General features: G+C 44.7%; 3 protein-coding genes across 7 annotated transcripts; all 3 read right to left on the bottom strand.

Annotated features, from left to right (window-relative positions):
- Positions 1 to 1,009: 1,009 nt before the first annotated feature.
- LOC120954634 (uncharacterized) lies at positions 1,010 to 23,763 on the bottom strand. 5 transcript variants are annotated; one of them, XM_049610302.1, is made up of 8 exons: positions 23,297 to 23,763; positions 9,915 to 9,987; positions 9,616 to 9,813; positions 8,308 to 8,421; positions 4,841 to 5,073; positions 4,653 to 4,770; positions 2,203 to 3,670; positions 1,010 to 1,123 (listed from the first exon to the last, which is right to left on the bottom strand). In XM_049610302.1, the coding sequence occupies exons 1-7, from the start codon at positions 23,326 to 23,328 to the stop codon at positions 2,270 to 2,272; spliced, it is 2,169 nt and encodes a 722-aa protein (XP_049466259.1). In that variant the 5' UTR covers positions 23,329 to 23,763; the 3' UTR covers positions 1,010 to 1,123; positions 2,203 to 2,269. The 5 variants fall into 5 exon arrangements, with proteins under 5 accessions (XP_049466259.1, XP_040230661.2, XP_040230662.2 ...); XM_040374727.2 differs by lacking the exon at positions 23,297 to 23,763 and adding an exon at positions 13,934 to 14,259 and having other exon boundaries at positions 9,915 to 10,960; XM_040374728.2 differs by lacking the exon at positions 23,297 to 23,763 and adding an exon at positions 13,944 to 14,259 and having other exon boundaries at positions 9,915 to 10,960.
- Positions 23,764 to 23,955: 192 nt separating this feature from the next.
- LOC120954639 (glutaredoxin-like protein C5orf63 homolog) lies at positions 23,956 to 24,769 on the bottom strand. Its single transcript, XM_040374735.2, has 2 exons — positions 24,726 to 24,769; positions 23,956 to 24,524 (listed from the first exon to the last, which is right to left on the bottom strand). Exons 1-2 carry the CDS (start codon positions 24,767 to 24,769, stop codon positions 24,155 to 24,157), a joined length of 414 nt encoding a protein of 137 aa, XP_040230669.2. The 3' UTR covers positions 23,956 to 24,154.
- LOC120954637 (acetyl-CoA acetyltransferase, mitochondrial) lies at positions 24,517 to 26,402 on the bottom strand. The gene is made up of 2 exons (XM_040374733.2): positions 26,194 to 26,402; positions 24,517 to 26,011 (listed from the first exon to the last, which is right to left on the bottom strand). Exons 1-2 carry the CDS (start codon positions 26,212 to 26,214, stop codon positions 24,788 to 24,790), a joined length of 1,245 nt encoding a protein of 414 aa, XP_040230667.1. The 5' UTR covers positions 26,215 to 26,402; the 3' UTR covers positions 24,517 to 24,787.
- Positions 26,403 to 27,321: the final 919 nt, after the last annotated feature.

Raw genomic sequence — 27,321 nt, 5'->3', positions numbered from 1 at the left:
TTTTGGTTGACCTTCCACAGTCTATTCTAATCCGTCAAAAGATCATTTGATTACTCCTCCGGTAGTCCATTACTCCATGTATCTTATTTTCTCTTTCCCGCTGTTCAATTATGAATAATTCTCTTTTCATTCGTTTTCGTAGAACTTACTAATTTCAATCCATTTTCCAACGCAATAATTAATTAATCTTCGAAAATACATCAAACCGACCATCGATCATCGTTTGTAACGGCTTCGCTTAGTTGAGCTGTGATCACCGATCGTTTTGCCGTCATGAAGAAACAGTTTAGTTTATACAGATATGTAATGTGTATTATGCAAACTGAGACTCAAATTAGCCTTTTTAAAAGCTGTAGGAGATGACTCGAAATGTTTTGTTTTTAAAAATGTCAATCGAAATGTACACACGATGAACCTTTTTTACCATAAAACATGCGTTGCACGAACGTTGTTGGTTGCAACACGTAATAAAGTTCACATTTAGCTACAGTTGCTACTGACAAATATCGCGTAGTAATAATGGAAAACTGAAACTAACCTTTCTTGTCTTCGCTACATTGCTTCGATTTTTTAATCTCAAATTCGCCAATTATTTTCTCATTTAACTACATTTCGTGTTTCCTATCCGCTTCTACCCTTCCCTGTTCAATCCATTCAAATTCAATTCTTCATTTGTTTTTGGCATCCATTTCCATGCAGTGGTCGTCTTGTGCTTACCTAAACTTCCCTCGTTCTTCCTAGGCTGCTCTATATTATTTAAATGCTTGTATTCAATTGGCTGCTCAAGCAACGCAATGTTCTTCTACTGCAAGGAGAAAAACTTAATACATTTCTAGTTGAGATACAAACAGAGACACACACAGACATACGGACACAGTGACTCATACATGAGCTGCATCGAAAGTAACGTTTATATATGCTTCAAGCTTACAAACTTAAAGCTTTACACCACATCTGAGGGGAGTGAAGGGAAGTCAAGCTCGCCGTAAAGTATTCAGTAGAGGGAGGAGGAAGGAAACACACTCGCCTAAACTGACGGTTTCTCCGTTTTCGAGCGTGTTTTGGTGACCTTTTCCGGCTTCTTGGTGCGTGGTAACGTCGTACAGCTGGCCGACATCTTTTCCTGCGTGCGAAAAGGGAACACAAATGGAAGGAATTAATTTATTTTGCTAGAGCTATTATACCAACAGCAACAAGCAACAGCCGTGTAACGATCGTCGGATGCAATGGTGCATCGAGTAATTAGCGAATCGCAGTTATAAGACGTTCACACAATCCAAAAGGCAGCACAAGATGCAGATAAAGTGAAAACATAAGCAACTCTCTCTCACGCGCAGTTTGCATTCTTTCTTGCAGCACGAGCATCGTGGCGGTGGTTTTGATCCCTTTTATGCTAAAATCACATGAGATGAGAGACGATCGCCGTCACAAGCTTCACAAATGGTTACAGAAAATCTTAGAATAAAACGAACAACTCAAACATTAGTCACAGCATCTATCACTAGTATGATGGTCAGACACTCTAAGGAACACGTTTGATTTTTAGTTTGAGATGTATGGAGAGAAGAAATGTTGTTGTTTATTATAGAAAACGATACATTTGCTTTGATAAACAACAGTTGAATGCGATGCTTGACGAGTCTTTCATATGCATAATTTAATTGGAAGCTATTCTCGATCAGACCAACTCAAAGAAACAACTCTAATGCTAGTTGATATGATGTAACGATTTTAATTAATTCCGAAGCAAATTAATTAATAGTCCGGATATTGAATTAAGTAGCAAATTAGCATCATATCACATTCAACTGTATCACCATTCCAAAAGCACACCATTAAACGAAGGAATACAGGACTTTACACTTTATCTCAAGTCCGTGGCACACTTTCTCGAATCGTTCTTAAGCAATGCCAAAACTACGGCATGTTGCTTGAAAACGCTGATGACACCTAAATTCATAGGATGCAATGCTGAATCTGCGGCACATTTCACGAACACATCGTAGACTTAAACATTGCTTACGAACGATTCGGGAAGGTGTGCCACGGCCTTGAGATAAAGTGTAAACTGTCATTCCGAACAAAAACAATGATTCATTCAAAAATACACGAAATGAAAATAATGATAAACAAAAGGCTAAAACAAAAATCTAAACACGACAACCGAAACATCTCGTTCGATCGTTTCTTTGCGCTCCTAACCTTCAACCCGTTGATGACCACAAAACGCGTCCAAAAAAATCCTCTTCAAATCCTCTGCAAGATTTGCTTAAATTTCAGTCTCCTTCGGATGGCCTGCGGTAGCAGCAGACTGTTGAGCCGTTGTTGTTGCCGTTTGTTCGCCATGTCCCTTAAACATGCCCGTCAGGGAGCTCATAAACTTTTTCGGTTTGGATTTTTCCGGTGCTGCTGATCCAGCCGGAGAGCTGGTACTACGTGATACTGCTGTTGCCGTTGGCTTTGCAGTCACTTTCGTCTTGTCAACGGATGCTTTCGATGCAGCCTGAACTGCGACGGTAGGAGCAGTAGTAGTAGTGGTAACCGTGGAGGGTTTACTGGGCTTTTCCCGAACCACAATCATCTCGGGGGCGGGTGGCGGAACCGGCGGTGCCTTACGCTGCTTGCCAAAGGATGGATGCTTTTTCGGCGGCACGGACGGAGCACTGCCCTCGACGGCCAGATTGATTACACTGCCCGTACTACCCTCCGAAATGGCCAGCGATGAGCTCGAGGAGGTTAAGTTGGAGTTGGACGATGCCGCTGCGAGTAAGTTGGATGTCTCTTCGGGATGGCTGATCGTGTCGAAAGTGGATTCTTCGACAGAAATGGTAGGATTTGGTTCCTTTTCTTCGACAACTGCAGGGATCTCAACTACTGCTGGCTGCACTTCAGCGGTAAGAGCTGTTTGTAGTTCCGCATCAACATCGCATTCAAGGTTAGATTCATTTTCTGTCCCTTCCGTTTTAGCAACAACTTCAGGAGTTTCTTCAGGCACAGAATTATCCCTCTCGATTTCATCCATGGGCATTTCGGTCTTTATAGTGGTCACGGTATCAGTAGCAGAGTAGTCTTGTTCAAGTGCCTCTGCATTCGGTTCGGCAGCCTCTACCTCTAAGAATTCATCATTCTCGTTCGATGAAATGGAGATCGTATCCTGAAAGTCGTCATCTCCAGCGGGCAGAGGTTCAGCATTTGCAACAATCTCCTCTCTCATTTCGTAACCATTGTTCAACTTCTCTTGCTTCACAGAAGCAATCTCATCATCCTTTGCAGATTGGTCGACTAGCTCAACTACTTCCAGCTGGGGTTTGTCCTCTGTAGCTACTTCTTGAGAAGGAAGCGTCTGTTTGGAACTTTCAGGATCAACGCCGTTCTCACGCCTCTGCTGCTCCTCCATCCAGGCTAGAAACAGTTTATATTTATCGTTCATTTCAGCCGGCACACCGGATGGCTGCGTATTGCTGGAGCTATAGATTGGAGGAGCGCCGTGTTCGACCGTATGTCCTGCCTGGGTAATGGCTGGCAGTGAACTGCTGCCACCAGGAGCCAGCTCATAAATGGTAGCACGTTGCTGTGGAAAGAATCGATCGTTCAGAGGACCTCCACGGCCGTAAAGCATGTGCTGATCTTGCTCGTCGTAAAACACATCGGCACTATACTCCTCATCATCCTGTCGTTTAAAAAATGTCGCACCACGTGATGTCGTTAACAAAAAAACGATAATGAAAACAATGCTTAGAACTTAAAACAAAATCAAATTTAAACATGTCCGCTGAATGTATTGTGGTACAATGAATATAGGTAGCAGTGCTGCAAAATGTCATGAGCATAACGGGATGTTCACCAAAGAAAACAATGAACACATCCGTGATAGCTTGATGCTCATTGCTGATACTCAATGAATGTGCGTCATGACATGCGAATGCTTGAGTCCAACGTGATACTCTGACTGACAACCTGAGCTTAATGTCGGTGCAAGTATAATCATGATTTTTTCTGCCTGTGAACAGACCTGCCAAATGCCACTGTTTCAGTCACCAACACTCATGACTAAAACGAATCTCAAATCAGCTCACGTACACAACTGCGAGGCTTAGAGGTAAGATATCTCCCATGACCATCGTGATCATCACCAACCGAAAATGTCGCTACCAAGTGACTGACCAAGAGTTGGTTGCACACAATGTCACCACCAACTGTTTGAGTCTCATCTCTGATCATCACAGTAGAGCTCGTAACGCTGACATTATTTTGTTTCAACCAGAATTTGTCATGACTATGGCAGGGACATTTTGCAGATATGATCACAGTAAAAAAAAGTCATGACATAGTGACTGACCAAGCGATGGTCGCAAAAATGTCACAAAGCATGCATTGGTCTTACCAATCGTTTTGAGTATCACTTCTGATTATCACGATTGAGTACGTGACGCTGACATGAATTTTATTTCTGCCAGATTTTTTTTATGACAGTGACAGTGACATTTTGCAGCACTGATAGGTAGTTTACGTATTGTAGGTGTAAGGTGCCAAAACTGGTTTTGAACTGCTGTGCTGTATACCTTTGAGTTTTTTCTGTCTTGTAGGCAATATTATGTCCTTGTATAGCTTTGTCTTAAATTATTTACTGTACTCCACTAACTAATACTCACTTCTCGCGTTTTTGATTTCAGTCTCGGGCGTGCCGTGTTGCTCATCGACGCCGTTCGGCTCAGACCTGGTTCGGCGCTCGAGTATCCCGAGCTAATATCGTCGGACGAGCGAATGTAGCTAAAAGCATAAACAGATATTTAAAAAAAAAACAGCTCTTCTTTTAACACACAATGTACACGACACTCACTTGTACGGGGGCGCTGCAGTCGCATGGTACGGTGCGGCGGCAATCTCCACCTCCGGGAAGTACATCTCCATCTGCCGGCTGCCGGACGACGATCGAGAGCTCTTCGACCGTAGCACGCGCTGCGGCCGGTTCACAATCTCATCGACCTCGTCCTGCGTTCGCTGCGTGTCCGGTTCGGAGAGATCGCTCAAGCTGTAGCTTTTGCGTAGCGTTTGCACAAGCCCACCACCACCCTGGGGAAAGAAAGAAACAATGGTACACAAAGATCAAACCCACCCCCGCCCAGCGCATTAATAAACGGTATTTAAAAGGAGCCTTTTCTCGGCTTAGCACATTCTTATTGAGGTGTACAACGCACCACTCTTCAAAATTGTTCGTATCTCTGTGTATTAGGAGGGTGTGTGTGTATTCTGTGGATAAGTGCATTGTGTGATGATTTATTGTTTGTACAATGAAATGAATTATTAGAGTATAAAGTCAAAACAAAAACATAGAAAAGAAAAAAAAAGGGAAATTAAATCAAAGATACGTACCGGACACATTACACAGTGACAGATTGGGCAAAGCTCGAAGCTTAAACAAAATTGGCAAAACGGCAAAGCTCAATTACAGCTCTATGAGGTCTGGTCAGTAAGCTTGTAATAAGCTCCCTAAAATGCTCCAAATTCACAGAACTTACCCATTATTATTATTATTGATTTTTGCTTAGCAAAGCGTGCGTGTGATCAAACTCCTAACACTCTCCTTTATATCTCCGGTTACATCGCTTTCGCTTAACTTTATTCGTATCATCAATTTGAAATTCTAAAGCAATGGTCAGTCGAGAAGGAGTACCAATTACCGTAATTACCGTACCAATCTGCTCTGCGTGTCTCAACTCTCACATAAAAAAATGCCCCTGCGTTAAGCTACATTTACTACTACTTTGAGCGTTTTGATCCTAAACGTAAACCTGACAAGTCCAGCATGGCTTTTGCTATGATTTTTTCCTACCCATACAATTCGTGTGACAAATCCTTCCTATGTAAATCGTTCTGCTGTGCTATACAAACAAACTTAACCTTTGCTATAATGTCCTTTACACACTTACACCTCATCAAAAGTCTTGTCACAGTCCTAAACTGTTCCTTTCTGTATTTTTGTGCGTGTTTATCATTGTTCTACTCCCTTCCCTTGGCAGGTTATTCGAGATCTGCTTCCAACCGAAAACTATAAATTCAAAACAAGCAGCTAATTTGTTCTTTTTTCTGTTATAAGCACAACCTGTTCGTAATTCAAGCTATATAGCATGTGGCCCCCTTAAATCCTAAAACGTAAACAAACACACGATGGCTGATTTTGATTTTGGTTCTACTCTTTAATTTCCCAGTGATTTGCACCAAAATTCAATTTTTTACGCGGCAACACCCTTCAAACTCTTGTGCAAGAGAAAAAGAAAGAGAGAGAGAGAGCATGTGTGTGTGTATGAAATCATGTTACATGAGTTTGTTTACTACTACTTCTTCTACCAGTTACGATTCGTTTGATTTGAGCGTCAGATTCAGAAGCTGTTCAGTTGGTACGTGCTGCAATAGAAGAGAGAGAGAGTAGAGGAAGAGAGAAAGAGAGAACGACAATTGCCCAGTTGTGCACAGAAAAAAAAATAACACAATTAACAGACAATGTGAAGTGAAAAGAAACAACTATACACGCACAAACGTTTTTAAAAGGTTAATTTGAAGTTCGTTAGAAGACAAGAACAAACCAAGCACGCTAGAGGATCGAAGGGGTTAGCCGCATAAAAGCCATCCCTCTGAACGGGCTCCCTGAATTAGTACAAAGCACAGACAGGTACCCTCTTTAGTAAAACACGATCGTTAAGGGATCGGTTGGATCGTTTTGGTCCTTTCCGTCTTGTACGTACGAGTGTCCCTGAACCTGTCATTATTGCCCTGAGTTGCTAGGAGGTTAATCCTCGTTTTTTCTTGTATCATTTGCTGGAATGTTTGCCCTATAATATCGTCCAGCAATAAACCCCCGCTGTCTACACAACATCCATCTCAACGCCCATCTCTACACTCTCCATCTCGGCGGCGGCGGCGGCACCAACCCCATTCACTTTCCGACGTCCACCGGCAGCAGCAGTGGACGATGCTTTTGTGCCCGCTTTCCCACCAGTCACTCCGACCGCTTTGGTGCTTTTCTTGGCGCGTCCCGTCTCCTTGGCGGTAGTAGCTTTCGCCCTCGTCGAGGCACTGGCGCGGGCCACACTGCCACCTTCCGTACCGTCGGACTCTTCCTCCGCACTGACCGTGGTAATGGCACGCGTTCGCCCACGAATTATACCACCGCCAGCCGCGGACGACGCAGTGGTGGTAGCACTCGAAGTGATCCCCAGTATAAGATCCGTTTCGGACGCCAGGAACCGTTCCTCATCCTCGCTGTCCATCTCGTAGATGATGGCGGGCTGTTGCTGCTGCTGTGCCCGGGCACGTGTCATGCTGCGACTGGAGCTCATCGTTGCCCGTCCTCCTCCTCCTCCTCCTCTGCTGTTCAGTGCCGAGTCAACCGATTGCGAACGTCGGACGCGTCCCGTCGCCGGGCCGGAGGTGGCTGCGGTGACCATTTGCCCATCATGCTCATCTTCGCCCGACGTCGCATGGTCCGTCGTATCGCGCATGTTAGTGTGTAGTAAGCCGTTAGGGCGCGCCGGTTCGGCACCGGAAGCACGGACAGCTGCTGCAGCGGCCGCACTCATTAGCAGTGAGTTATCGGATTGACTAATGCGCATCATGCTACCGAATGGGGTGTTGGTGTCAGTTTTAGTGCCTAAAACCTTTGCGTACGGGAAAAAAAGGCAGGAGCGCAACGAAGGGTAAATGGTAGTAGGGAAGGCAAGGAAACAGCAGGGTAGCGGGAGTTAAGGGTAGGTCATAACCAACGGAAGAAAAACAAACGAAAAAAAAGGTCGAATTTTGATTTTGTTAATATAATACGGTTTTGCGCGCGTGTGTGTCGGGGGAGTGTGCATTATTGGCGAAACGCATCGTATGTGTGTTTGATTTCAGTCACAAATGAGTGCTTTTATATAGTACAAATAACAAAAAAAAAAATGCAAAACCCCTAACCAGGCATTCATCAAGGTGCGTTGCAATGCACTTTTGTGTTGGGTTTACATTAAACTATTGTTATATTATTTCATTTGAAGCAACACACAAAATACGTTGATCACAGATAAAAAGGCCATTAAAATTATGTTAAGCATTCACAGCTCCAAAATAAAACATTGAATAAATTATTAAAACAGCATTTAAAAGAAGAAAAAAAAAACTCAAACATGACAGCGTGTGGCGTGAATGAGATACTGTTGTTTGTGGATTTTGAATCAATTTACAACATCGTTTTCTTGTTCGCAAAAAAGTTGCTTCCCCTTGACAATGTTACTACCGTCTTCTGATCGACTTTTAGGCCTCGCTTGAAACACTTACCTTGATGGCCGTTTGCATGATAACGTTCGTGGCATAGTTAACACCCTTCGAGCCCAGCTGCAGCACGGCGGTGTAACCCTTCTCTTTGGCTTGATTGATGTAGTCGTCAATTTCCTGTGTGGTCGCGGCAAAGGTGGTAGTAAAGATAAGGAAAAAAGGTGTAAATTTTAGAGCGATTTGGGCGGCATGCAAAATGAAACGAGAGGGGCGATGTTTTAAAGAAATTTAAAGTCGTGGCGTGTAAGAATTTCTCTCCTTCCTTGTGTTGCTACAGTAGTAGTGGGTTGAACGCTCCCTGACTAATCTAGACTGGTGCTGGATGGCAGTGAGTCATAGGTTTACCTAGCATCGGCAGGTCTGAATCAGATTCATCCGAGAAAATTCCACACTTGGTAGTTGCCGTGTAGTTGCCAGTTTAACATCGTATTCCGTCCAACTAAACCTAGGTAATACGTGTATCTCAAGGACTTAAAAGCTTATAGCGACCATAACTAGACCACAATAAAAACAATCAGATTGTATTTATTTGTATAAACAAATATTCAAAAAATGGTAATATTTCATAAACAAATCACACATGATTTCCTTGAAAAATACAGTTCTCTTCTGCTTAAGCATAAAGACCTAGAGGATCATACTTCTACATCTACTACTTTGGCTCAACTACCGTTGTCGGCTAAAGCCTGATGTACCCATTATATAGGGCTTGGATGTCAAGTCATTGCAGGATTATTTAGGACTTACAGGATTTACCTAACCAATCTGGCAACGTAAAAGCGAAATTAGTCACCGTAAATACTCCATTCTGCGAGGTAAACCCTCAATTGGACTCTGTCATTTCTAAACGAGCCTTATGAAGTATGAATCGGGCGTTGAAAGGAATGAAAGCCTAAGGAATTTTGCTAGCAAACTTCTTAGTTGCAAAATTATTGGTCACAAAAATCTTCGTCGAAAATCGATTTTACGACCAAGAATTTTGCGACCAAGAACTTTGCGACCAAGAATTTTGCGACCAAGAATTTCGCGACCAAGAATTTCGCGATCAAGAACTTTGCGACCAAGAATATCCTCTAATGATTCCATTTTTCGTTATGTTAACGAATGCTACATGGCTTATTTGTCCAACGTGTGTGCCCCCCATTTAACTTATGCCATTCAATGCAATACAAGTAGCGCTTGGCATACATCACTAAATACATAAAAGTATACCAAAAAAAGCTGCTGTATGGTAGCTAACAAAATCCTCTGTGTTCAAACTAACGCCAACTTACTTTGGGTGCTGAAACTATGAAAAAAGAGCTAACTCACCTGTTCGCGGCGTGTCAGCATCGGATGCACAAACTTGCGATAGAGTGTCGAGCTACCGCGGGTAGCCGGTGACAGCAGCCACAGGACGACGATCACCTTAATTTCGTAGTAGAACGGAAACCACGACAGTAGTATGTCGGTGAACGTTTCGATGAACGTGAAGAACGCAAACACAATCCAGTACATCATCCATTTTACCTACAAGTCAGTGGGGAGGAAAACACGCAGATAGTGTAAATTATGTTGAGACAATCTTTTTTTTCCATGTTATAAGGACACTTGCTGGGTCGAATACTTACATACTCCTTGACGTTCTTCGTTCGCACCGCCTTGTACGAGGCGTAGGCCGGGTACAGCGTACCGAACAGTAGTCTGAAACCGGGAAACAGTATATTGGAACCGATCGCCCTCGGACAGAAGAAGATGGCGACGAGCGAGCAAAGCCCCATGCCGGTGACGGACATCCGGGGGAACGGGATCCGCGACAGCATCTGCAGTATGGCACCGAAACGGGTCAGCGTGCTAGTGACCTGCTCCTTATTCAGCGGCACCTCCTCAACTTCCTCCAGCAGGACGGCACCCTCACCACGGCGTTGCTGTGGGGCATAGAAGCGTCCACTGGGTGGCGTTCGTGGTCCAACGTCAAACCCAATATCCTCGTAGTAGTCGGATTCGTTCAGCGAAGACAGTGAGCCATTCTGGTAGTAAACTCCACCCTGGCGGGCACGAAACCGGGCACGATCATCCATCCTTCTACCGCCGGGGCTTACACTATCCGCTCCGTCACTGAGAGAGGCTGTATCGCTGAGATAGGCGGAGTCGTACTGCGACGGAACACCACCGTTGGCCGATCGTCGGCGCGTTTGCCCGAGCGGTGGCGAATGAGTCGGCGAATAATGGTAGGCACCACGGTACCACTCCGCTGCACCCGGGACGATCCCGGCGTATCCCGGCGGCGTCGGCCTGGGCGACGATAGTTCGGGCAGCAGTCCTCTATTTATAGGATAGTTGCGTACCTCGAACTTGCTTATGAGATCGCTGACATTGTTCAGCCCGTCCAGGGTCGGTGGGAGACTCGGTGCGGCCTGTTCAAACCGCCCTTTCTGTTCCTTTCTGTTCATCGCGCCAAGCAAAAACAAAAACGTCGTGGGTAAGCGACAAACGCGATCACATAGACGATGGACTTATGCGCGGTGTGGGGATTGCTCCTTTCGTCCGGGAAAGAAGGGGTTTCGGAACTCCACTCACGCCGTTTTGCACAAGCAATTTAACAACACAAAGGAAACTGAATGTAAAGCAAGCACACAAGCGATGCACCCGCGTCCTTTGGCGTGTGTTTTGAGGCCTGAAGAAATGGAAAAGAAAGCATGGAAAACGCGGCATCCACAAAACGGCCCAAAACAGCAACTCCCAATCGATTCACATCACAACCCATCGGCAGCAGCGCACAGAATCGTTGGCTTCCGAAAAATGTAGGCCAAATCTTTAAAGCAAACACACACACACACATACACCTCGAGGACCCAGCCAAACGGTTGCCAAATTAGAACTAGAACACAGTGTCGTCGTCTTCGCCGTCGTCGCCGCCAGCGTGGTCGTGGGACGCGCGCTGTTTCTAGTCATGCTGAACCGCGCCGAGCTCCACTTTTTGGCACGACGTTGCCCTCTCACGCGCCAACGACGGCAGCCGACGCTGAATGCAATGTGTTAAGGAATGGGGCAACGCGACGAAACGCATGCTGCCGCACACACTCTCTCTCCAATTGATCGTCCCGCAATGATCGTGAAAGTGAAAACTGTTTCAGCTTTGGGTCTGGCTTTTCTTGCGAGTGAATTAGGGGTCAGAAGAGCACATGAAATATATTACAACTAATCGGTAATGGAACGATAATTTAATGATGTTTATGTTTAATGTACAGGACATATTTGATAGTGATATGTCTCTAGAGGACATTAAAAGAAGTACGAAATTTACAATGATTCAAGCAACGAATGGAAAAGGCATTGAAAAATGTATGAAATGGTCTTTCAGACGATGAAAATTTTCAAAACTATCACTCCAAAAACGAAACTAACACCGGCTCCTTTGGTCTTTTTAAATTCTAATGATGTTTATGAAGCATTTACAGAGTTTCTCTACAGTATCAGATCATTGTTCAATCGGAATGAAATGCTTTGACACATTATAAGCACAAATTAACTCGTACAACCAGAAATGATATAGTAGTGTCATTGCAAAAGGCACTCGATCTTCCTACCGAGAAGATTCGTAGATCAATTCTTATAGGCAATCCGATAATCCGTAGATCAATTCTTATGGGCAAGCTAAATTTATCTCATCATAACCAATATGACGATTCTATTCTCACGAAAATGTTTGAAATAACATCACGGATTTCAATATTACATTGAAAGATGATACCAAGGACCTGAGGATCATACATTTGAAAGAATTTTTTATGTCCTAAACTACTCTCAAGGTCCATCATTTTAATAGCTAGGCAACCGAATTTATCAGCAACAGAAGATTGGCTGGTTTCAAAAAGGATTAATTGTTCACAATTAGATTGAAGTAACTACTAAGTTTGAATTTGAGAATCAATTTTGCGGCACTGGAAACAGTTTGCAGACAAACAATTGTCCCATGAAGTAGTTCAATAGAAGTGCATGAACAGTGATGTAAAAGCTATGAGTTTTATTTACAATACGCATTACATTCTGGAATTAGAAAAAAAAAATCCAACTAGACTTCTTATTCCAATTGAAAGTATAAAAATCTCATTCGTCTGTGTATTCATTCAGAACCTCAACAAACCTCAAATCTCAAAACGAGCAGTTTGTTTATTTCTTGCGGCATAATTCTTACTTTTAAGAAGAAATAAACCATTGCCCAAGCGTCGATGAGCTATTACTCACGCAATCGAATGCATTCCGATGCGCTCGTATGCGTACAGTGCATCATCTACCACCTCTCCCTCCTATAAGCAATCGTTCTTCCTATGCCTAGCCACGTAAATACACAACTATGCACGCGTTGTTCACTAATGCAGCCAATCATGGGGTACTGGTACGCTGTGTGTGAGCCGCTGAGAGCTTTTGTTTCCTTCCCGAACTCGGGATTTTAACCGTCTAATTTTAGAGTCCAAACAAAAGACACATTCTCGCCGTACGGTTCGCACAAGCGGGCCGGAAGCAAGCAAATAGGGAAGACCGAATGCGTTCAGGGAGTGTGTCGTGTTGAAAAGTGTTTGCCTCAACGATAAGTCCCTTGGGGTTATGAGTTAGAAGAAGAGAAAAATCGTCAATGGAACACACGGTTGGTTGTCTGACATTGGGTGAAACTATCGACCAAAAAAATGGAACAGATAATTGGGGTGTGAAGTGAAGATGAACATTTACATCCGACTTTTTCCGAGTCACTGTTGTTGGTTTGTGCTTTCCTAAAAATGCTTAAGAAAACACATTGCTTTGTACTGCATCATGAACAATAGAAGCAACTATTGGCAGACAATATAAAAACTCACTTGCTGCTAAAACAATTATCAGTAATGTGTGAAAATTCGCAACCAATCATCTACACGTCACGTCCGCCGATTGCGAGGGAAACGATACTGTGTGACGCAGCCAGCCACACCGAACATTCGGGGACAACACTCAAACCAAAGCATTGTCGTCTGGCAGAGGAGGGAATTGAAACCGTTCGTACAAGGGAAAGGAAACTGCCGAGACACAGACACAACGCGACCAACACCACCATTCGCGCAAGGGTTCATCCGTTTGGCGTGCGCAAATAAACATCGAAACTGCTGGTGGTTGTGTGTCTTGACCGCGGTGAACTCCCTTGCAATAGAGAGACAACCAGGGAATGTTCAATGTTCACTGTAGTATCCATCCAACCCGATGCTTCCCATTTTCACCCGGTCCCTGGTGGCGTGTGTTGCAACACAAAAGCCAGCCGCCAGCATAATAATTCGCAGGATAACACACACTTATTTTTAAACTCGAACAAAATCACTCGCACGCGCTCGACAGCAAAAAGCCAGTTGAAAATTCTAAGCAAAACTATAGTCCGTATAACCACTCCCCTGTGAAAGCAGCAATGAATGAACTATAATTCAGCAGCTGGATCTATCACTATGCAAACGGCACACAAATGAAAAAGCGAGCTCAACCATTCGAGTAGATAAATTCCTCTTATTAATTGCTCACACACTGAATCGTGAAACCGCAAAGAAAAAACGAGAAACTCTTGAACCGAAAAGAACGATCACACAACTAAAAAAAATTGCACTGCGGAAAAGGGAGTGAAAAATCGAACCGTTGATTACACGAATTCACGCGCGATCTCACGGGAGCCGTCCGTGGCGGGCTGAGTATTCTTTGCCGGATCGTATCACAGCGTCGGAAAAACTAAGTGGGAAAACATCGGAAAACCCGGGACAAGGCCCCCACAAGGTATGTGGGCCATGTGGGCGATGAGCCAAGAATGGTGAGAGCACGAGAGCGACAAGAGAGAAAACGGACTACAGAATTAAACACGAAAAGAGAATTGAGGCATCTAGACACGCAGAACCTTCTGCGCAGGTTTCGGTCGAATGCGATCGCAACGAAACCATTCGGTGGTGGTGGCGGTGCTTAAGTACAGTGAGATTCATAAATGTATGTCAGGGGTTGTGAGCAAAGTGAGGTTTGATTGAAATTTTACCTGCCATTATTTTGATGAGAACAAGCACTAGAACAGATCGATGACAGTCCCTTAATAGTTCGTTTAAAGTAGGGTTTTTCACCTTCCTTCGTCCTTCTACCTTCCTTTCACACTATAAAAAAAGCTCTTTTCAAAAAGGAAATAACGTCTACTCAATCATTGACGAGGGCCGAAGGCTTTGGACGTTCAATGAAGCTTCTCATGCTCAATGTAGTTCCACATGTTCAATGTACTTCCGCACGCTCAATGCAACTCCGAACGCTCGATGAAACCTCGCGCGCTCGATATAGCTTAATACACTCAGTCTAGCTCCGTACGCTCAATGTAGCTTTGTACTCTCATTTGAGATACAAGTCAAGCCCCAAAAGTTCAATGTAGCTCCTAACGCTCATCATCGCTCCGTACGCTCAAGATAGCTCCATACGCTTAATTTAGCTCCTTACACTCAATGTAGCTCCGAACGCTCGATGTAACTTCGTACGCTTAATGTAGCTCAACGCACTCATTCTACCTCTGTACGTTCACTGTAGCTTTGTGCGCTCATTTGAGCTAAATATTCTAAATTTCGCTCCGTATGTGCTCATTGAAGCTCCAGAATTTCAATGTAGCTCCGGAAGCGCAATGTAGCACCTAATGCTCAACATAGCTCCGTACGCTTTGTGCGCTAAACGTAGCTCCTAACGCTTAATTTAGCTCCGTATAGTAAATTGCACTATGCGCGATTTTGATTCATCTGAACGACAGATTGTATTCAACAGTTCGTTCATCATATTAGTCAAAACTCCAAACACGCATTCTGAATGCATTGCATTGATTATTGATTTTTTTACAAACTGGTTTCATTGATCTACAATAAAATCAAATGAAATCAAGATTTCTTTGCTATTATTGCTCTTCGTAACACAGGTGATGAGTTTTACATTTTAGCACCTTAAAGATAATTGGCTTAAATAGAATCTAATCTAGGCATGGTTGTAAGTATCCTGCATTTCAGACCACTTTTTATCTCTTCTTCTTATTTTAATTAATAATCAATTTCGATCTCTTCCTACCTTAATAGCGTAATTTACATCCGTTTATTGAAAAAATGCTTTAATATGAGATTACCCTTATCATGTGATACGAACCCTGCTCTAGAGCAATGCTGGAAACAATTTGTAGCGGTACACAGTTCAGACTTTCTCAATGCTAATTTAAATACCGAAGCGATGTTGTTAGGGAGTCAAACTGTGCCAAACATTCAGATAATCGAATATCGATTTAAACAAAAAAAAACATTGCTGAACACACATTTACGCCCATCGCTGTACTGTTGTGGTTCGACGGTTCGTGGCTAGTGACGAAATAAGAAATCATTTAAGCGTCTCCTCCGGCGACCGGCAGAGTTTGTTCCCTTGCCAACCAAAGAATGAGGTCACCAACCACAGCCAACCAGACGTGTAAGAAATCACGGAATAACATACGGTCAAATAAAACATCTCAAGTGCACCTACACTGGAGCAGCTCGATATCGTTTCCAAGATCACTTACGTGTACGATCATAGTGTACGAGAGAATAGATTAGCTTTTAGATGATTCAACATAAACAGCCGTGTATCAGTTGTGCATTCGCTGCATGATTTCTTAATTGACAACCATTACAATTAAATGCAAAAATATTTACATAACGGTCTCCAGTCGTGAAATGGGAATCTTTGAACGGGTTTTTTACATTCTTCAAAAGACGACGCCTCTTACCACGAAAAAATGCACTTTATTCTTAACAGCAAAAATGCTTTTATCGCCGATCAACAAAATCGGCAATGGAATGTTTTGCTCGTCTCTTATTACTCGATGAACATCTCTCGAACATCTCCTAAGCGCAAACAGCAATAATGATAATAAATGGTGCTCGATTGCTTACGCAATTTATCGAATATATGTTTATTTTGGCAGCGTATTCCCCCAACAGAGGCCAGCCCTCTCTATCAAGCGAGCAAAGTGTGGAGAAGAGCGAGGGTGGAACGAAAATGCTCGTTACCAAACCAAAGACGATCAACACAGCCAATTCTGTACGCATGTTTTTATGTACACACTCACAAACAGGGAGGTACAGACGGCCAGTAGACGCGTTTTAAATGCGTTTGCCCCCTTTTCTGAAGCAGATAATCGCCGCCGCCACTGCTCAGACATAAATCAGTTTCGATTTACACCACACAGCGAGCTAAATGGGAGAAGGATTGAAATATGTACCACCGCGCGCTGAAGATGTAATGAACGCTCAAAATGTTTAGAGTTCCATAACTTCATCCGGTGTAATTAGTCAGAAGCATGACATGAGTTGCTTACTCAATTTAAGAAATGGAAACAAAGACAGAATGGGGGTTTTATACATACATAATTTGAGATAATTAATATTAAAATTTACAAAATAAAGATAAAACAATAAACATCAAGCAATAAGCCCTGCAATTGTGCAGCACTTGGAACAGGTCACACTAGACAAGGACCAAGTGACATTTGTTCTAAATGTTTAACCATGATCTGCTCGAATGGTGCTCGAGATACAAAAAAATGTGGATTTGTGTGTGATAAACCGTGTAGAAAGTATCAAAATTTCGTTTGTGCGTGCGAATGACCTTCTTTTATTGGATGATGATGGCGTCCAATTCGTTTTAGATAAATTTGCTTGAATATTTGTCAAAAAAAGAAGATAAATTTTGTACGGCGTTATTTGGTGAAAATTCGACGGTTTTTTGTATAAAATAAACTATACGACCAGTAATAAGCTTTGGAAACGTTATTTCCCAAAGAATAGAGAAGAAATCATCGAAAAATACACTTCACAGTCGATTTTAAAGCGCTTGTTCTAAAAGTCCCTTAAACTGGTGCAGTTTAAGGGAAGTGTAAGGTGCCAGTTTAAGCTCAAAACCCCAATTTTAGAACTCGAAAATGTCAATTGGGGAGATCAAATACACTAATTTGCATAATTAGGCCAAACTCGTTTTGTTTTGTTTTTTCATTTAAGCAAAGCATCGAATTAATACATTCCACATCCATCTCCCACTCCCACTAGACGAGTCATTGATTAAGGCGAAGTGCAACGGTACATGCGGCTCGGGGATTAACAAACTAAGTGACACGCACCAGGCAGCAAACATCGAAAATAGAATGGTGCATGACAGCTTGATCCTATAGCATGCAAAAAAAATAAAACAAATAATGACAGCCCCTATTAGTAAATAAGGTACCGTTTGTTTGCCAAACGGTGCTCAAAATCCCTCCCTTTCCCTTCGGTCAGCTGATCCGAACGATCGAACCCCATTCCTGTAGGAACTTCTACGAAGTTCTATCTTCTCTCCCACAGTGTCCCCCCAAATGTGCTTTGCACCGGCTACTACTGTCAAACCGGAAACCGGCCGGCATAAACAAAAGCGGGTTACAAGCGCTACTTTGTTTACAAATCGTCGTCACCGTCGAACGCTACCAAAGTGACGGCCAATAAACCCATCGGCTCCCTCGTTGTCGTGCATTTTATATTTCCTTCCCATCGTGTGCGCGCGGACACATGACTGCGTGCCGGATGGTTGCCGGCTGGCTTCTTTCGTTACTTTAACCCGCGTACCGGCTTGGTGTACGAATGGTTTGGCTAGAAAATAAATTAATATTTCAGCCGCGTACGGTTTCCAACTCCCGCCGGTGGGTGTTATCGTCGTCATGGTTCATGGTAAGGAATAGGGCGGGAGTTACACACTTTTGACGTGTTTAGCCGGCGGAAAATTATATGCCACCCCCTCCGGCATAAGGTGATCGGGCTCGGAAATTTGGCCAAACATTCTAGACGAACGACACAGGAGAGAAAGGAAATAATGGAAGGCATTTTGTTGGTAGTTATTTTGAGTAGTTTTTCTGTAGCTTTTGCCTGTTAATAAGAATGGGTTTGTGGGTTGGAAAGGATCATTTAAAAAATCGCTTTCTAATACAGTATAGTTAGAGAGGAATTGCAAGCGTAAACGCCCAATAAAAGAGTCGCGTTTTGTTCATTCAATGCAGTAAACGCTGCTTCTTATTGGGTATTACGGTCATTTCCGCTATTTTTTTGCCGCTAAGACACCAATGTATGACGACAAAGTGTATCCAGTTTTGTCAGCAAATCAACAACGGGTGCAGAAATAGTTTGAAGTTAACTAAATATTTAACTAAATTATAATAAATATGCCGCTCCAATGAGCGTTTTTAATTAATATTAATGATACTATTAATAGAAACAAAAATGGACGACAAAGAGGCAACATTTTCACTTCCAAAGAGACTAAAATGTTAGCTGCAATGACGTTAAATATGCTTCAATTGGTAAAATAAATTAAACCCGCTCGAAATTCATATCTCAAAAGCGGCGTTGATTTTGGCGATTTTGTTTACACGTGAACGCAGAAGTCAATTCTCCCAAGAATATACCATAACTCGATCGGACCAACCCTCAATGGAACACTCCAAAAACCGAAAACTATTAGCTTTATCGCACGACTTGTGAAAATGGGTTTCGCCAGGTTAGGTCGTTAATGGGAGGTGATTTACATAGAGTGAACCAAACAAATGGCATTAAGGCACGACATCACCACCATCACCACAAAAAATCTGACAAATCTGCTTGCTGTAAGGTTAGTTTCCCAGGGCGGGTAACTTGGGATTGAGCGATCAACTAAAACAATCAAGTAATTTAATCTTTGCCAAATTGAACTATCCAATTCATATTAATTACGTACAGTAATTCAATTTTAATAAGATTTTTTAACAACATTTCCCAAAAAGATAAGCTTTTTTATAAATTTGAAATTCTGTAATTCTTCTGTTTAGCATTATTCGTTTCTAGAGTATTGCTTTCCTCCAAAAGAACAATTATTGTATAATTAATTCTAAAATTTTAAAATCTTCATGATACATCCCATCGACAACTGGAAGCACCAGATTTACTGCCAATAAATCCTCACCGGTAAACCCCGTCAGCCCGCAGGGCTTAGAACGTAGGCTGAACAAGTTTTAGGCTCAGGCGGATCAGCTTCACACATCACGAGAAGGCGCACCACCGGGTGGGCTCACAGGTCAACAACTCCGAGACGAGTTGTGTTCGCCAACGCAGAAAAAACACGTGGAGCATGATCGTGAACTTGAAACCAAAAAGGGTTTATACCAAAACGATCCCCAGCGCAACGTTCACGCACGATCGGAGCAGGAAATTATGCTTTGCGGAAGTGTGTGTGTGAATGTTTGGGTGCTGTTGTTACGCTTCACCAGACAGGGATGTAGTCCGTAAAGGGAGATCCAATTGCAAGGGCAGGGGGCCCATAAAAGGTGTGCCCGCCGCCCGGGAGGTAACGTGTCACACGATCAGTTTCAGTTTTGGGGTAAAAGTAAACACGTGGGAAAAAAGGCTTTTGTGTCGTGCGTAGTAGTTGTGTCTTTTCTGAGATCATTTTGGGAAGACATGTTGAAAGGGAACCGTGATTTTGGGATTTTTGTTTCACTTTCGAAAAAATGAAACTGTAAAACCTGTTCCACGCACGTTGCTCGCTGGATGAGAGGGAGGCCGTTTGCGCTAAAGCTGGGCAAGCGACTTAAGGACGTTTGCAAAGGAAAAAGGCGAAATGACATCATGTCGCCATAGATGGCAGAAGTGAAACTAAAATTAATAGGCATCATTTGTATCGAACAATAAGGGTGCCACAGTCCCCACACTCCTCTGCTACTCGGGTTTAGGCAAATGATTTATACCCATAAAAGATTTAATGTAAATGCATTGAAAAATATAAAAAAGATTCGTTGCTATAAAAATGTTTAACTTCACCTAAAAATATCAATTAGGTTCAGCCGCAATATGGGTCTTAATAAGCCATTCGTTTTCATTCAATCTGACTGTGTCTGTGGACCAACTGCTACCGCTTATCGAGAGCAAGGGGTATATGAAATCATCATCCATTCTCAGTGGCAAGTGGCATTCATTCACTTCATTTCAGAGCTCACAAACGTTGGCGTTCCTGTTGGTCGTTGCCGTCGTCTTCAAACTCGGTACACGCCCGTGCACGAGAGTCATTTCAATTAGCGACAAATTGAACTGCCACATTCACCTAGGACCGATTCACGTACAAAGACGAGACGGACACACCTCTACTCTTCTCTCAGTCGCCCTGGTTTATCAACCGTGAACCACAGCCTTTGCAAAAATAACGCTCCCGATCCAGTCGAGGTGTTGGGACCGTCGCATCCTCTTCATCTTCAGCAAAACCGTCATCCTACGCGGCACTCTGGCAAGACAAGGTACATTACCCGGAAAGAGGTTATATGGGCGAAACATTTGGCCTGACGAACTTGACTTGCTGCTGCGCTGATCAAGGTGCCGTAACGAACGATTAACTTTGCCTTCCTCTCTTGGACGGATTGCTTGCAACCTTAAGGTTAGGACCATCATCTCCTGTTTGGAGTACGATGTACGATTTGGTTCGTGTTTGTGAGTGCGGGAAGTTGTAATCAGCTGATGGTTTGCCGTTGATATGCTAGCAGCGCACACAAACAAACACACGGAAAGAACATATGATGTGTGTTTGTGTGTCGGAACAGAGAATTCCAAACGGCAGAACCAGTTGAAGGCGATTCAACAGCTTCGCGACGGTCAAACACATCCCGCGGCCCTTCTCCGATGCGTGCACCACCCCACTCCCGAGCATAACTAGTGGCCTCCGAAACAAAGGAAGACACGGCCGACGGGGCAGCAAAAATCAATAATGAACTCGTTTTGACCGTACATGGGCACCGAAGCCTTGGAGGGGAAGGAATCGCTTACGCGGTATGGTATACATCGGTTCGCCAGGTGCTGTGCTGCGAGCTGTAAATGCGTGTTTCGCGCTGATGTTTTCGCTTCGATTGCACTATTTTGTGCAAGAGAGTAGGGCTCACAAACACGCCAGAGCCTGGCGATGAGAATCATCAAGGAGATATTAGAAGTGTATTTCCTACAGGTGTAAGTATAACCATAAAAATGTGGTATAAATATTAGGTCAGGTAGTGATTCTACTGCCATGACCTAACTACTTGACAAATACACTTATATAAGGTAAATTCATTGTTTATAAAATACATTCAATTTCAAATATTTGTATAACAATTCCTTTGTCTGTTAACCAAATGCACCGATGGTATTCGATTCCATTTCAAATTATTCCACCAAATGGACGCCACATGGCGGCGACAACCAGTCTGGCCTCGATTATCATCTCTGCCTCTCAACCAACCGCCACCCAGCTCAGCGGCAATTACACACCCGTTGCAGCTTACGGCCGGAGGTGGCCAAAAGGCAATCACACCCGATTGGGTGCAATGTTTCTAATTGAAAATACAGCTCTGACCGCATATCGTACCAGCTCGCATACCAGTCCAGCGAGAGAGATCGCAAACAAAGTGTCCACACTATTGCGCATTTCAGTCAGTGCTGGCTCAAATTGGTTATCGGTTGGCATAATCTTCTCTTTGTCAGCTGGTAGAGGAAAAAAACAGAATCCGATCATATCTCAAAATGCACGTGATCGATCGCATCGGCTTGTGACAATATGATGCTTTACGTCGGAAGTCTTCAACGAAGTATGGAATATTTGGTGCAGAAGTGCGGACGAAAGGCATATTAAGTCCCGTAACTACTAACATTTTAATAAATAGAATTTAAAATAAATTTGCCTAAAAGTATAAAAAGAAAGATACATTAATGCGTTCTTTTATCATCGCATGCCCTACTGCGTGTTTTCCCGTGCTTTCGTGCCCAACGTGCCACGGAGCGATGATGACGAAACGTTGGAAAAACAACACACACACCCACCTACCCTCTTAACGGACACAAACGTTGCACCTGACAACCGATCATAACAATGCTCAGTGCTCAGAATGGCCGCGCCGTTCGCAATTCGCCGCCCGCTTCCCTTTTGCTGCATATATGACCAACAGTGACGTAAAAAAAAAGTCAGAGAGTTTACAGAAAATGAAAAAAAGCCCAACCTGGGTTGCGGGAAAGGTTGTCGCTTTTGCGATGCCGTTCCAGTCAGTAAACGCCCACCGCCCGGGCCACCGAAATGTAACGCCGAATTACATCACGATGAGGGCACCACGCACGCATGTAATATAAAAGGGTGCGCGTTTCGTATGCACATTTACGATTCTTTTGAACGTACTGTTAATTTTCCCCTCGCGACGGACAACAGTGCGTGACGGTCCCGCGCTTCCAGCGGTGTGGACAAAGCGGGCTTTCCATTGTCGGAACGATTTATAAATAGTTTGTGAAAAACGGTTGCCTTTTTTTGGACGAATTTTACATTCGCAGCCGATTGTGATTTCAACATCCCTTTGGTGTTTTTTTTTTTTTTTTTTGAACAGCTGACTCATACAGGAGCAGCTGCAACGAAACAAGGATGCGTTTTGTCTCATGCTAACTGGCTCTATTTTCAGGCGCGCTCTCGCTCGCTCGCTCTCTTTGACGTGCCTTTACATCCTCCTATGGGCAATCCTTGCGTTCGGTGGCGAAGGATGATGGATAATCAAGGGCGACACGGGATCGATTTTTCAGCCCGCTGTCATCAGCTTCTCTTGCGTTTGGTGGAATTGAAATGTTGACTTTTTTGGAACGGGTAATTTGCACGCTGACCTACGCTGTTTGCTCTCCATCGGTGCCATACTGCTGCTGTTGCTGCCACCTTTAACTGGCGACCCTGGGGGGTCTGGCCCCCACAGATCCCATATAAGGCGTTCCTTTTTTGTGTAAGGACGAATGTGTTGTTGTTCTTTTTTTATTGCTCCTTTGCTCGCTGGTGCTTTGTTCGCTCGTCGTACTGAAGAACCATCTTTGGACCGGTGGTAAAGGACTTGGAAGCGTCTGAAACGGCTTCGAAATCCTTCCCAATCTGCCACTTTTTTTTACGAAATATAGAAGACATTTTGCGCATTCCTATACACACTCACATCACTAAACGCGAAACTATTGCACTAATCATTGTGGGCTGGTTTTCTCAGTGGTGACGCCTCATGGATCCTCCTGGTTAGCAGCGCTCCCCTTCAGACGGGAAGGTGATGAGATTTTTGCAAAAACACACACACACACACGCGCACACGGATCAATATTTCACGGCGACCGATCTAGGGGAAAAGGCTCGTTATTTTTCCCACACTTTATCAGCCAGCCTCGGGATGCGGCGCCACACCTCGTCCGTCCTATCCACGGAAGGACGGAAAGGGAAACATAAAGAACATGCACACACACAAACACGCACTGGAAAAAGACAAACAACAAACAAAACAACGGACCGCGAGCTGTACACAGTGAAATTTTGTTACTGGAGCGACACACACTCGCACGTTCGGTACCGACGGGCGAACGATCTTGTTTGAGCGCGCATGAACAAACGGCGACGGACTGCGATGGGGGATTTTCCGTTTTTTTTTTTTGTTTCGAGCGTTGACGTTACAAAAAGCAAAACAAATTTGGTACGGCGTGTTTACGCTGGCGCGTTGAGGCGTTTGCTGATGGTTGGCGGTATGCCTTTTCGTAGTTTGATGTTATGGAAGATGTTCGATTTTGTTGAAATTGGGCATGTTATTCTTTTTGTGATCATTCGCTTTGATTTTCTATCATTTTATTTTACAATTCAAAATTACTAAGGACATTGAACGGAAAACGTTACATTTTGAATCGCAAAAACCGTTAAAAATAAAGCAAACACCGAAAATCGGTATACATTAACCCTTGAGATCCACGCTTCACTAAACAATACAGTCCAAGCTTCCTATATTATAACTTATCCCATATCATTATTCCTCCTTTCAGTTTGTTGATGTTTCCAATTCCACCAAACGCTTCTGCAGCAAATCGGCATTCAATCGATGCATGCACAGGAACTGACCGTTCAGGAAGAGCACGGGAATGTCGTACCGGTACAAGCGCAGAAAGCGAACGTTTTCCTTCCGGGTGATGTCGACCTTCTCCAAAGCATAGCGGCCGGCAAACTGCGCCTCGAGTTGCTCCACCAGCTCGTCACACAGCGTGCAATGTTCGTGGGTGTACAACGTAAGCAGTGGCTTTCCGGCCGTCCGCCTGCTTTCCTCCCACGGGGCAATCGGGTTGGCACTATCGAGGAAGACATGCGAAATGGGGTAAAAAATGGAAAAAAGAAAGACAAAAAACGGAAAAATGCATTTCAATTTTATTGAATTTTAAAACCAGCTTGTAGCATAGAAAAATATATTGCCTGCACACATCTTCGGCCTCTGGTCGAGACCGGTGTTACGGGGACCGTACTATTCTAATAAATGCACTTTAATTTCTCGCCCCCTTTTCCCCTTTACCGATCATGGGAAATGAGGGCACTTCTCTTCCACACACCAACACACTCACACACACGTTCCGAGGTAATTTGTAAAGCGGGTAAAGTGGGTCATCCCACCCCCGTTTGTTGCTTACAGTTTTTCGATCAGGATCGACGAGGCGCCACCGCCACCGTTGCAGATCGAGGCGCAGCCAACCTGGCCCGGCTTGAGGGCGTGCGTCAGATGGGTCACCAGCCGCGCGCCGGACATGCCGATCGGGTGCCCGAGCGAGACGGCCCCACCGTGCACGTTCACCTTCTCCGGATCGACGTCCAGCTTGCGCTGGTTCGCGACGACCACCAGCGAGAACGCTTCGTTGATTTCCCACATCGCCACGTCCTCCTTCCGGACGCCCGTCTGCTGCAGCAGCTTCGGTACGGCCAGCGCCGGTGCGATCGGGAAGTCGATCGGGTCCGTCTCGGCATCGGCAAAGCCCACGATCCGGGCCAGTGGTTTGCACTTGAACCGTTCGGCCGCCTCGGCCGTCATCAGCACCACCGCCGACGCGCCGTCATTCAGCGTGGATGCATTGCCCGCCGTGACGGTGCCGTTTTCCCGCTGGAACACGGTCGCCAGCTGCCCGAACTTGTCAAAGTTCACCCGCCGGTACTCCTCGTCCTCGCTCACGACCACATCCGGCTTGCCGCGCTTGCCCGCGATGCGCACGGGCGTAATTTCCGCCTCGAACGCTTTGGCCGCCCAGGCCGCCGCACTGCGCTGGTAGCTGCGGACGGCGAACTCATCCTGGTCCTTGCGCGTGATGCCCATCTGCTTGGCCGTGTTTTCCGCACAGTTGCCCATGTGGAACTTGTTGTACACGTCCGTCAGCCCGTCGAACACGATGCCATCGATCAGGCTCACGCCCCCGTACGGTGTGCTGCCCCGCTTCAGGTAGTACGGCACGTTTGACATCGACTCCATGCCGCCGGCCACGATCACGTCCTGCTGGCCGAGCATCAGCGTTTGCGCGCCGAGCATCACGCTCTTCATGCCGGAAGAGCACACCTTGTTGACCGTGGTGCAGATGGTGGACTTGGGCAGCCCGGCAAAGATGACGGCCTGGCGGGCCGGTGCCTGCCCCAGCCCCGCCGCACACACGTTGCCGATGTACACTTCCTGCACGTCCTCCTTGCCGATGCCCGCCTGCTTCACCGCCGACTCGACCGCGACCGCACCGAGCTGGGTGGCGGAAAGCGACGACAGGCTGCTCTGGAAGCTTCCAATTGGGGTGCGGGTGGCGGCCACAATCACCACGTCGTGCCGCTTGCCCGAGGTGGAGTAGTGCGCGCGGGTACCGATCGCACGGCCGGCAAACTGTGGGCAAAACAACGAAAACGATAACAACAACACGGGCACGGGAGCACCCGGACGATTACATAAATATTTCAACTCAAACACAGTGTGCGCTGGGCGCTTAGCAACGACACAGTAGAAGAAGCAGGATTAGGTCCCAAGATGGAATCCTATTGGAAACCGGTATCAACAGCGTCACCTACCTGAGCAAGCTTGAGAACCATGTTGAAGTTGCACGCGGTGATGGCAAAACTATGTGTACAATTACTCCAGAAAGAATCGGAAAAGGGAAGACACTGACGAGCTTTGATTAGGTTAATTCGCGTGTCGTCCGATAGTGTGTGGTGGCTGCCGACGGCGACGTAACACTCTGCTCTTGAACCGAGGCGGCACTGACGAGACACATACAATGTGGCAGAATCAAATGTTGTGGCCAGAGATGGCAAACTCGCGAACCGTGGAAGTGGTATTATTTTTCTTCTCATTTTTGTTGTTATTAACGAGAGTAATTTCTTGTAATAAAAAAGGCAAAAGATTGTTATTTTACTAAAAAAACCCAATTCATACAAAAATTATAATTTTTTTTTTCCACTTACTTTGAGTAGTTTGACGTGCCTGTTACATTTACGCTCATCTGTATTGGTGATGGCAGTGGAGTTCGTTCGGAAGCGAAACGAAAACGAAATGCATTTGAGATGTTAAATGAAACTGATAAAATAATCTAAACTCTAAACTGATATGCGTGCGGTCTTCATATGATGCAGCTAGAACCATCGAGTTAAGACTGAAATTCAAGACTCCTCACGTTCAAGACTCACACTAATTTCTCATTCTGCAGCAGTGCCTGGAATTAGTGTTAGGTAAAGCTGACAAAAATCCGGATAAAACTCCAATAGGACTCCAATAATTTTTGTTTGAGTTGTCCGGGGTCATCCCGAGTCATTCGGAGTTGGAATCGTCCGGAGTTGTCTGGACTCGTCCAGTATTGTTTGGGTCCGAGACGTCCAGTGTCGGCCTTTGAATCAAAGGCCTGTATACGAAGTGCTCGCACAAAGTGATATTTCGTATACAGGCCTTTGATTCAAAGGACGACTCCGGACGACTCGGATCTCAACCACTACCGTACGACTCTTACCGACTTGAGCTCCGAACGACTCCGGACGACTGCAGACGATTCCGGACGACTTCAAAAGACTCCAGACGACTCCAACTCCGAACGACTCCGGGCGAAACTAGAGGGTAGGATTTTGCCAAAATCGATCTAACAATAGCCGGAGTCAGATCGGAGCCAAAGAGCACTCAAATGTAAGATCCGCCGATTCCTTTAAGTA

Source organism: Anopheles coluzzii, chromosome 3 (assembly GCF_943734685.1).
Source record: "Anopheles coluzzii chromosome 3, AcolN3, whole genome shotgun sequence".
Classification (NCBI taxonomy): Eukaryota; Metazoa; Arthropoda; class Insecta; order Diptera; family Culicidae; genus Anopheles; species Anopheles coluzzii.
The sequence above is the reverse complement of the archived record's forward strand: the minus strand, read 5'-3'. Positions and strand labels throughout refer to the sequence as shown.

Bases quoted from the DNA above. Each gene is read 5' to 3' on its own strand.
- LOC120954634 (XM_040374727.2), bottom strand. From the start codon at position 10,736: ATGAACAGAAAGGAACAGAAAGGGCGGTTTGAACAGGCCGCACCGAGT. The intron at 8,422-9,615 runs GTGAGTTAGCTC...GCGACCACACAG, and splicing joins TGCTGACACGCCGCGAACAG to GAAATTGACGACTACATCAA. The intron at 3,671-4,652 runs GTGAGTATTAGT...TTTAAACGACAG, and splicing joins TGAAATCAAAAACGCGAGAA to GATGATGAGGAGTATAGTGC.
- LOC120954639 (XM_040374735.2), bottom strand. From the start codon at position 24,769: ATGACCCACTTTACCCGCTTTACAAATTACCTCGGAACGTGTGT. The intron at 24,525-24,725 runs GTGAGTGTGTTG...AAAATTGAAATG, and splicing joins AATTACCTCGGAACGTGTGT to CATTTTTCCGTTTTTTGTCT.
- LOC120954637 (XM_040374733.2), bottom strand. From the start codon at position 26,214: ATGGTTCTCAAGCTTGCTCAG. The intron at 26,012-26,193 runs GTAGGTGACGCT...TTTTGCCCACAG, and splicing joins TGGTTCTCAAGCTTGCTCAG to TTTGCCGGCCGTGCGATCGG.